General features: G+C 50.1%; 1 protein-coding gene and 1 pseudogene across 9 annotated transcripts in view; one reads left to right on the forward strand and one right to left on the reverse strand.

Annotated features, from left to right (window-relative positions):
• Pcnt (pericentrin) overlaps positions 1-10886 on the reverse strand; it is a 92905-nt gene extending 82019 nt beyond the window's left edge. For 5 of the 9 annotated variants that reach the window (XM_074072442.1, XM_074072438.1, XM_074072440.1 and 2 more), the window contains exons 1-7: positions 9967-10886; positions 7824-8036; positions 5029-5097; positions 4217-4472; positions 3341-3396; positions 1547-1721; positions 904-1040 (exon numbers count right to left, since the gene is read on the reverse strand). In XM_074072442.1, the coding sequence (XP_073928543.1) occupies positions 904-1040; positions 1547-1721; positions 3341-3396; positions 4217-4472; positions 5029-5097; positions 7824-8036; positions 9967-10023 (963 nt within the window). In that variant the 5' untranslated portion in view covers positions 10024-10886. Of the gene's footprint in view, positions 1-50; positions 214-903; positions 1041-1546; positions 1722-3340; positions 3397-4216; positions 4473-5028; positions 5098-7823; positions 8037-9221; positions 9679-9966 lie in introns of those variants that run through there. The other 4 variants (XM_074072444.1, XM_074072443.1, XM_074072441.1 and 1 more) reach the window with 3 other exon arrangements.
• Positions 1760-2093, forward strand: LOC109696729 (large ribosomal subunit protein eL36-like; annotated as a pseudogene).

Raw genomic sequence — 10886 nt, forward strand, 5'->3', positions numbered from 1 at the left:
ATAGCATGAGGACTTGTCAACACACCAATAAAATGAGGAAAACAACTCACTTTTAGGAGTGTTGTCCACACAGGAGCTGGTCTTCCCTGCAGCAACATGTTTTGCCTTTCACAGTTCTCTGATCAGATCAGCTTACCACACTGAGCAAGGATGCATTCTTCTGACAGTCAGTGAGGAGGCTCCAGAGCAGGGCCATAGGCCAAGCCAGAAGGGCTGGGCCAAAAGACATGTCTCATCATCCATCACCCTAGGGGCCACAGCCCTGTGGTGACTTGGGAAAACACAGAGGGCCATAGCCTGAAGAAAAGCCTGGAAGGTCCAAGCAGAAGCCAGCCTGTCCTCGGCACAAGAAGGAGTGCAGGCCCCGGAGCTGTGGAAGGCCCAGGCAGGCCTCTTGCAGACCCCAGAACTGGACACTTGGTCTTCTTAGGTCTATAATTATAACTTGGTTTGTTCTTTTTAATTTCTTAAACTGATAGTTAATTCTTGGGTTTGATAATGAAAGCAGAATCTAGCAGATCTATATTTGACATGTAGTAGTTCACTAGAAAAGGGTCTTGAATATATAAGCAGCAGAAATGTTTTTAGTTAACTTTTTTTTTTTTGGAATTTCTTGTCTATTGAATGGTGATCAGAGAAAGTGGACTTCACTCAAGTTTGAGGTTTTGTGAATGTCTCTAGTGCTTGTAAAGAATATGCATCTTCTTAATTCAAGATTGAACATAATTAATACATGAGACTCACAGACTCTGTATCTGTACATGTCTGTTTACCAAACACAAAAAGCCTTTTCAAATTTACTACTTAAGTCTCAGCAGATAACAAATATAAAATGGGCCAGCTCCCAAAACCTTTTAAAACATCTCTAATAAACTAATTAGAAACAAGTAAGCTCTTGCCTACCTCCAGTTGTTTTTCTTTTTCCCGTTCTCTGAATTTCAACTCCATGTCTTGCAAATACTGGCTACGTTCTGACTGCAGGTCTTCCTGCAACTTCTTGATGGCTGCCTGGTGCTGAGCTTCCAGGTTCTTCAGAGAAACTAGAAAGCAGTACAGATTTCTCCTAGCCCATGTCAAGATGACACTTTCCACGACATCACAGATCACACACAGAGCACCATCCCTGCCATGCCCTACCCTGGGTGCCAGTGCACACCAGAACAGGGTATCACACCAGGAGCATAGCTGGAGGGACAAAGACTAGCCATCCTCTGCTTTCCTGAAGTAGGAGCAGACACAGTGACATGCGACAGCAACCCTGACCCACAAGGATCACTGTGGAACACACAGCCCTGGAGCCTCAAGAGCAAACAATCATGATCCAACTGATTCAACTGTCATTTAGTAACTGAACATGCAAAAGCTACCTTTGAAACAAAAGTCGGAACGGTTGAGGGACCTTATGAGTTGCGCCAGCTCAGCACCCAGGCCTCCCACACTTTCAGTGCCCCGTACTGGAGGCAGGCTCCACCACAGGTGTATCACTCTAGCATCACACAGGAAAGTTCATGTCCTCCAGAGCTATTTTCTGTAATCAGATGCTCACCTTCAGCCTCACTTTTGGCTTGAAACATCTTCTCCAACTGAGCTCTCTGTTCTGCCAATTCTTTCTGAAACTGGTTTTGCAAATCCTCCATTTCTGACTGATGCTTTGCAGATAACTCTTTGCGTAGATTTTCCAAGCATAACTCTCTTTCAGATTCCCAGTCTTGCTTCAGAGTCTAAGTTAAAAGAAAAAGGAGACTGAAGACCGGCAACCATGGCGCTGTGTTACCCTATGGCCGTGGGCCTCAACAAGGGCCACAAAGTGACCAAGAATGTGAGCAAGCCCAGGCACAGCTGGCACCATGGGCACCTCACCAAGCACACCAAGTATGTGCAAGACATGATCCAGGAGGTGTATGGCTTTGCGCCCTACAGGTGGCGTGCCATAGAGCCACTCACCATGGAACTGCTCAAGGTCTCCAAGGACAAGCAGGCCCTCAAGTTCATCAAGAAAAGGGTTAGGACGCACATCCGTGCCAAGAGGAAGCGCCAAGGAGCTGAGGAACGTGCTGGCCACCATGAAGAAGGCAGCAGCCAAGAAGGACTAAGCCCTCAGCCCTAATGTCCCCACAATAAATGTCTACATTCATATCAAAAAAAGAAAAAGGAGCCTGTAATCTCAGCGACTTGGGAAGTGAGATAGGAGGAAGGCAGTTCAAGACCAGCCTGGGGCCAGATGCCGGTGGCTCACACCCATAATCCTAGCTATTCAGGAGGCACAGATCAGGAGGATCGTGGTTCAAAGCCAGCCTGGGCACATACCTTGTAAGACCCTATCTCAAAAAACCCATCACAAAAAAGGGCTGCTGGAGTGGCTCAAGGTGTAGACCTTGAGTTCAAACCCCAGCACTGGAAAAAAAAAGGCAAGGGGTGGGAAGCCTGAGAACAGCTAAGATACCAACTCAGGAGGAGCCTCTAACCCACTGAGGCTGGGGGCTCACCCCTCCCAACACCACTCCTCCCAACTTCCAGGTACACCCACCCCATCCTACACTTCTGGCCACGTCCACTTCCCTCCACTGAACACAAGTCCATGAGGATAGGACACCACATGGAGGGTATGATTGGGCAATTTCACCTTACAGAAACCAACATAACACAGCAAAACAAGTCTACTGGCAAATGCAGTTATATGAACAAAGGAAAGAAATTCTTTTTTTTTTTTTTTGTGGCATTAGGGTTTGAACTCAGGGCCTTACCTTACACTTGCTAGGCAGGACTCGCCCACTTGAGCCACTCCACCAGGCCCCCCCCACCTTTTTTTTTTTAAACTTTATTTTTCAAATAGGGTCTCACATTTTTGCCCAGAGCCAGTCGCACGGACTTCAATCCTACCTATGCCTGCCTGTACTAGGATCAAAGGATGATAGGTGGCGGAAAACCATGCCCAGTTTATTGGTTAAGATGGGCTCTCAGGGAATAAAGGGTAATGACTGGGGGAGGGGGAGGGATGAATCAACGGTGATATATTGTAAGAACTTTTTTAAATGTCACAATGTACCCCCAGTACAACAACAATATAATAATAATAATAATAATAATAATAAAAAGATGGACTCTCACTAGATTTTTGCCTAAGATGGCCTCAAACACTGATCTCCCCATCTCCACCTCTCAAGTAGCTGAGATTACAGACATGAACCACCATGCCTGCAAAGAGGCCACTTCACTTTCTCCCAGCACTTTCCAATAACCTTGGACTGAGTTGCATTTGCATTAGGCAAGGGGCATTTCAATGGGACATGATGAGAAGGAAAACAGTATACACATGATACTGCATTCCTATCACACACACCTCTATCATCTGGACGTTTTTCTCCATCTCTGACCGTAACTTCTCCTTCAGCTCAGCTGAAACGCAAACACAAGTAGTTCAGACCACTGAGTCTCAACCTGCCCCAACCTAAGATGTGACTACCCAGGAGAGGAGGTTCTGGCACCCACTGGCTGCTCACAGACACTCACAACGTTCGAGGGGGCAGGACACAAAAATGCGTGTGTGTGCGCACGCGCACACACACGCGCACACAACACACACACACACACACACACACACACACACACGCGCACACAACACACACACACACACACACACACACACACACACACACACACACACACACACACACACACACACACGCTATTCATGCCAAAACAATGGATCAAGATTTCCATCCATACAGGACCTCCTAAGAGAATAGATGAAAGTCAACTGCTGGGGTCCCCAATGCTGACACCTCCAAACCTGTATGAATCTTCTGGCACTAGCACCACAGGGCCCTTCATCTCAGGCTCCTACTGGCCAGAGTTAAGGTGAGGTGCTGAAAGTTAAGATGTGGGCCCAATAGCTCCCAACCCAGGAGGGGAGAAGCCTAAAAAAACAGATGCCAGCCATTCCTTGGGTATCAGAGAGCCTCTGGAGGAATGCCAGGTGCTGCAGTCAAGGGCAGGGCTCAAGAAGTGGGTTCTAAGCAGGTGTAGACTCCAGAGTGTGGACCTGAGTGGTAAGAACACTCCATCTGTATGATGGGGAGGAGCAGCAGGAAGCCTCAAGAGGGTGAAGCAGAACTGTGGGGTAAAATGGGGTGACCACGGACAAGGCATTGCCATGAGGGTGGCCGAAGTGCACTGGCTAGGAAATCATGGCCCACATCCCTCGCTTGCTTAGTACCTGTCTCCTGCCCACAGCGGAGAGCCATTGCCTCCTTCTCCCGTGCATGCTGCTCCCGCACCAACTCCATTTCACACTGCTGCCTATTTTGCAGCAGTGCCAGCTCCTGTGCTCGCCGGCCATTGAGCATCTCCCGCAGTTCTGACAGCGCTGTCTCCTTCTCCTTCTGCAGGTTGGCCTGGGTCAGTTCCAGCTGTGCCGTGTGCATGTTGTTCAGGCTCAGGCGCAGAGCTTCCAGCTCAAGGGTGTGCACTGCCTGCAGGCAGAGAGCAGCCAGGCCTGATGAGGACCAGGTTGACACCAGGCAGGACAGTAAGGCAGTAAGAGCAATACCAACAGCATAAACCAGAAATGAACAAGGAAATTGGGGCGGGGAGTCGGGGGGGAACAGGACATGTGACACGGGAGGATGCTGACCACTATCCGTGCTAGTAGCTAGTAAACAGTGTGCCTCCCACCAGAAACCCACACACACAGCTTCCCTCACAATTAATAGTATGATTCGCAGTTGGTGCAGTCAGTACACCTCTCACACAGCCTGGCATGTGCCAAACTCCCAGCCCTGGGTGTCCACATGTGTACCTCCACCTGCCCCCAGGAAGAGCCCCACAAAACAGAACATGGAAACAAACACAAAATAAAAAGAGAAGACAAAGACAGCAAGCCGAAGCACCCACCATCTACTCTAGGACGAGTCTCTCCCACCTGCAACCCTCCCCAGCTCCCAAGACCCGCAGAGCCCTGGAGTGAATGGCAGAGCCCACATCTTGAACATGTGAAGACCAGAGCCCTAACCAGGTCTTGTGAGTCACCTGAAGCTGCTGCTGCTGGCCGGTTCCATCTGTAGGTCTGCTCACCAGTTCACAGTCTTGTTCTTGCTCCTGGGGAAGTAAAGTAAAGAATGCAGCCTGAAGAATTCACATGATTAAACAGTCACTGGGAAGAGAGTGGCAACTGCCAACCAGTATGGGGTTTCCTTATGGGGTGATGGAATGTTTGGAAGTAGATAGACGAAGTGCTATGAAACACCATGAATGACCTAAAAGCCACTGAAAAACATCTTTAAAATGGTGAATTTTAAGGTATGTGAACTGTATCTCATTTAAAAAATAATAATTATGAACAAACATTCAACACACTCCACAGTGCTGACACCATCCAACGCCTAACATCCAGGCCTATTTGCCCAGAGGAAGAAGGGAGAAACGAAACCCACAAGGCAGAAAATGTGCATAAAATGCCTAGAAAAAGCAAAAACCAACAGATGCTGAACCAACATGAAGATATTTCTTTTTTTGTTTTTTGGCAGTACTAGGGTTTAAATCAGGGCTTTGTGCTTGCTAGGCAGGTCTACCACTTGTGCCATGTCTCCAGCCTATAGATACAAATTTTAAAGATCATTTAATATCTATTAACTTACTAAAGGTTGGCACAAATACTACTGATTCTCAATGTTATCGAGATGGAAAACAAATGTACCCATGTACTGTCAATGTTAGAATAAGTTGGTTCAACTTTTTGTCTTAAAAAGCCAGGTATGGTGGCATATGCCTGTAATCCCAGCTACTCAAAAGGCAGAAGTAGGAGGATCATGAGTTCAAGACCAGCCTAGGCAAAGTTAGTAAGGCCCTATATCAAAAACAAGAATACAAACAAAAGTACTGGGAGGTGGGGGTTGGCATGGCTCAAGTGGTAGAGCGCTTGCCTACCAAGCACAAGACCCTGGGTTCAATCTCTAATACCCTCCAAAAAAGCTACTTTGAAACACAGAACAAGAGCCATAGAAAATGCTTGTCTTAATACTCTCATCATGGGGAATGCTTTGGCAGCAATGACCTAAAGAGGAAAGAGAAGCTGCAGGTCTGTTTTAGCGGGATTCCCTATGGACTCCCACCTCCTCCCTGGGACAGTTGCTGTCACCACCCCTTGCTGGGGCCCCAGGTGACCCACTTGTCCAACCAGCACTTCAGACTCAAAATAACTGAAACTGAAATCAATTTTCCTGCCAAAAACTAGAGGTCTGTGGGTGGGGATAAGGGGGTAGCAGGGGTGCTTGATTTGATTGTGGAGGCTGGAAAGGGCTCACCATGGAACTTCATGGTACAAGATCTGATTTTAAGGGCAGGAAACACCAAGGAGTTTCAGAGAGTAATGAGATCCCATCAAACACTGGGGCCCCCAGTGTTCTCTGTCTCAGTCAGACACCCCAAACCCCATACTCCTGTTCCTACCACATCAGTACAGCCCTGGTATATCTCCATTCCCATGAGCAGCTGTGGTTCCCATGGCTCTCCACACTGCCTCCCCTCTTTGTCTGGCCTCAGTAACCACACCAAGCCTAACAGAAGCCATAGGTGCTCTCTACTACATATTGTGATGGCCTTGCTATGGCTACTCCTGAATGGAACCAACCAGCATCTCAAAGCCTAGCACCTACCTACCAGGCATACACCAAGCTGTCAGTTTTACTCATGAAAACATGCACAAGTACTCACCTGTCCATGAGGGCAATGACTTAGAAACAATCAAACTGCTCACAGTAGGGGCAAATTAAGTCTTCTGTCACAGGAAAACTAACAGGCACATCCAGTCTTAAACATGAAGGCACAATCTCAAACTGCTGTAGATACTAACAGAAATGACCTGCAGTGCTCCTGAGAAGCACTCCTCACACACAGAATAGGATGGACCTAAAAGCTCAAACACCCTGAGCACCAGGAAGATGAGCCAGCCAGGGTTGCACAGACATCTAGAAGTTCACATGCATCTTGAGGGTGGTAAGGAATGCAGCCTCTGAGTAAGTCAGTCTCCCAGAGGACTGTGCCAGGACCCAGTGGACAAGCACATCACTACCCATGGGCAAGGAGGGATGGAGTCAAGGAAGTATCTCCGGCTCTTAAGAATCCAGAACTCAACTGAGGCTTGACTCTCACTTACAAATTTATACATACCATAGTGTAGCAATCCCTGAGTAAAGGAACTGATTTAAGCCAGGTGTGGTGGTGGTACATGCCTATAATCCCAGCACTTCAAGACTGAAGCACAAGTGGTAGAGTGCCTGCCTAGTAAGCATGAGGCCCTGAGTTCAAACCCCAGTACCATCAAAAATAAAAAAATAAATAAGTAAAAAAAAAAAAAGAGCTGGGCACCAGTGGCTCATGCCTGTAATCCTAGTTACTCAGGAGGTAGTGATCAGGAGGATTGAGGTTCAAAGCCAGACCACATCCAAGGTACTCACACCTGTTAAATTTCCATTTCCTAAGTACCAAACTGATAACTTACCTTTAAGCAATCAACCCAAAATTTCTCAAAATCATATAGAAAAGGAAAACCACATATTAACAAGTTTGCCTACCTTTTTATAAATTAAAAGAAAACCCCTTCCCCCACTTTGGAAAGGCACAAAAAAACAAAAACAAAAAAAATCACTTTTAGTAAATTACTAGCAATAACTAAAAGCCATGCACAATAGTACACACCTGCTATTCTAGCACTCAGGAGGCTGAGGCAGGATGACTGAAACTTCAAGTCCAGCCTGGGCCACAGAAAAAGCTAATAAATAAATAAATAATTAGCAATATGTTCAAACATAACTGAGTAAATCTACCTGAGCTGCAAATGCCCCACTGGCCCCATCTGGGGTGTCGCTGCATGACATGCTCTTGCAAACCATTCCTGCTCCAAGAAGCCCACCATCCTCGGTGGCTATCGGACTCTCCTCCTGGACAGACGCATCGACAGTCGAGCCCTTCCTCTTCGCCGTCTTTTTCTGCGAATGCGCACAGTCACCTTTTGTTTTTCTCTGTCGGAAGTGAGCAAGCTGCGCAAAAATGTAGAGAAGTAGTAAAGGCAGAGGTATGTGAGAAAAAAGTAACAGAACCATAAAGTTAACAGTCCCGTGGGGAGCATGAGGCTGGGACTAGCTTGGTCCACTCAGCCACACCTGGCCAACAGACAACTTTCCCACAAACAGTGCCCTCATCGACATCTATGACACAAACATTCAGTTCAGAGTTATAACTAGATCCACTGATGAGGACTATTAATTATGGCTACATACAGACAAAAGAAAACAATATGGCTGATTGGCAGAATAGCTCTTCTAACCCTTGGCACTTCATAGAAAAATTAAAAATTTTAAATACATCTGTTTAAAACACCAAGAGCTTAATCAGGTGTATTTAAGGCTTAAGACTATACAAAAGCTAAATCATTCTCTTCTTGCCCCCATTTTTCCCTAATCGCAGAAATGTATCGTCCAGGCAAAAGTTCGTAGCCATAGATTCTGAGACAAGGTACAGAAATAGCAAAAAATTAATTAAGCCAGGTCAATCTAACATCTTCCTTCACGGAATCAGATGTTCTATTTTTCATGACATAGCTCACCAATGCACCAGGGACCTTCACAAAATGCTGCCTGTAAGAAGGCACAGCCTAGCTCTGCTCTGTCCCTCAACTCCAAGAGGTTTCAACTAGGTTCCCACACCATCTCCCACTAAGATCTTATCCGAAAATTAAGACGTCAAACAACAGCTTTTTAAAATGACAACTGTGGCCATATGCATTCAAGCAAATGTGCTTAACATTTACGTAAATGATAACAGAAGTGCACAATTTCATGGACAGAGGAAAATTACACAAGGCCATGTACACGAAAAAAAGACACTGCCTTCAAAACCAACTCCACTTTCATTGATTGCCCTCCTCCGTCAAACACAGGTCTCTATGACGGAGCTCCTTCTGCAGCACAGCCCTGCTTTGGTCTCCCAAAGGGCAGCTTGCTGGTTCTTCCCGTCCCCTCCATCGCCCTTAGGCACAAGCCCAGGGGCCGGCCCCCCAAGCTTCAGTGGGGAGGGGACTCACGTTCCCTCCCCAGGGTGTGCCCAGAGCAGGCACGTGAAGTTTCCCTCTTCGTATCCCTCTCGGGCTCTGGGACCGAGACCAGTCTCCACCCGCCACCCGCCACGGGCCACCCTGCCACTACGGACGCCGGTCGTTTCTGTACCGCGGTGGCCCTAGGTTGACCTAAGGACTCCGCCAAACGCCTCCACTAGCTGATGTGAGAAGGCAGCACGGCGAGCTCCTGGGTTCTACGTAGTCCTGGGATCCCACAAGGGTGGGTTGCGTGGTCATGCCTCTTTCTAGGTCAGCACCGGTCTTAATCGCCCCAAATGCCCCCACAGCAGAGTTTGAAACGGGCCTTTACTTTTTGTTTGCTTTTCGGCTATAAAAACTGGGGCAGAAAGAAGTGACACGAGCACCCCTCGCGGGAACCAGGCCAACGTGCGAGGACATCATCGGGGACTTCCACAACTTCCCAGGAAGCCAGCAGTTTTAAACAACAGGAGCGGAGACCAGCCTCGGGACCGCTCGGTGGGGCAGCGCCTCGGGATGCGCTGGACACAAGCAGGACTGCTCCGAGGCCAGGACCCGGTCACCCGCTTCACGGGAAACACTCGACACAGCCCCGCCCCGGCCCGCCCCGCGCCGCCCCGCCGGCCAGCGAAACGCCGCGAGTCCCGGGCGCTGATTGGTTGCCGCCGCCGCGGAGGCGGGCCCGGGCAGAGGGCGGTGGATTCAAGATGGCGGCGGCCAGGAGGCGGCTTTCCCGGAGCAGGCGGGAAGAGCAGGGACTAGGAGGCGGCTCCGCCCGGCCGCAGCCACTTCAGGCAGGCAGCGGTGACGATCACTCGGGCCGCCCTGAGGACTCCTCGCCATGACAGCCCGAGAACGAGGGCGCTGCCATTTACCTTCGCTCTCCCGGCGTCTACTTTCCTGCGCCGCTGCTCCTGTTCGTCTTCCTCCATTTCTGTCTGGGTTTCCTCGTGGGTCTCCCGTGGGTGGAGGGGCCCACGCGGCACCGCCCTTGCTCTATTTACACTCCCTCCCCTCTCCCGCTCGCCCTCCCCCCGACAACTGTCAGCGTCGTGGCCCCGCCCCGCTACGCCACCAAGCTGAGCCAATCAGGGACCGCGTGCTTTCGCGCGCGCACGCGCGATTCGGTGATGCAACACGGGTGGAGTTCCGCCCCTCCGGCCTTCCATTGGTGCGCTGGTGCGCCCGCCCCCTTCGGCAGGACCAACGAGCAGGCCGCGGCGTTCCTCCGCTCGCGGCGGTTAGTCCACTGTTGGCGAAGGGTTCGCGCCGTTGTTCCCGGGCGACCGCACCTGCTCCAGCGCTCCCAGTCGGCGATGCCCAGGCCTCTGGTTCACTTGGCCCGCCGCCCTGAGCGGCTGGGAACAGGGCCTGGTGAGCCGCAGACTTCCGGCCAACCCTGCGTGTGTCTCGTCTCACGGCGGCGAGCTGGGGTCGCCCACGTCCGTCCGCGTGGGCAGGGGGCACCAAGCGCTGGGCTGGCTGAGCCGGTACCTGGGAGCCAGGGCCGGGCTAGCCAGGAAGGCCGCTGCGCTGCCGTCCCAGCCGCCCGCCACCTCTGAGGCTTGACCCGAACCCCACACTTGCAGGATCCGTCACCTGGGCTCGTCCCGCGTCCCTCGCTCCGTGGTGCCCTCTCCCCTTGCCGGACCTGAGGGGCGACAGGACCGGGGTGGCCGAGCTGCCTGTTCAGTGGGACCTAGGGCTGGGTCCCGATGCATTCCTTGATAGAACAGTGTCGCCATTTTGTGAGTCGGTGGCCATTTCGCTTCTCGAGAAATGGCGCCTCCCCAGG

The sequence above is a fragment of the Castor canadensis genome, chromosome 5 (genome assembly GCF_047511655.1).
Source record: "Castor canadensis chromosome 5, mCasCan1.hap1v2, whole genome shotgun sequence".
Lineage (NCBI taxonomy): Eukaryota > Metazoa > Chordata > Mammalia > Rodentia > Castoridae > Castor > Castor canadensis.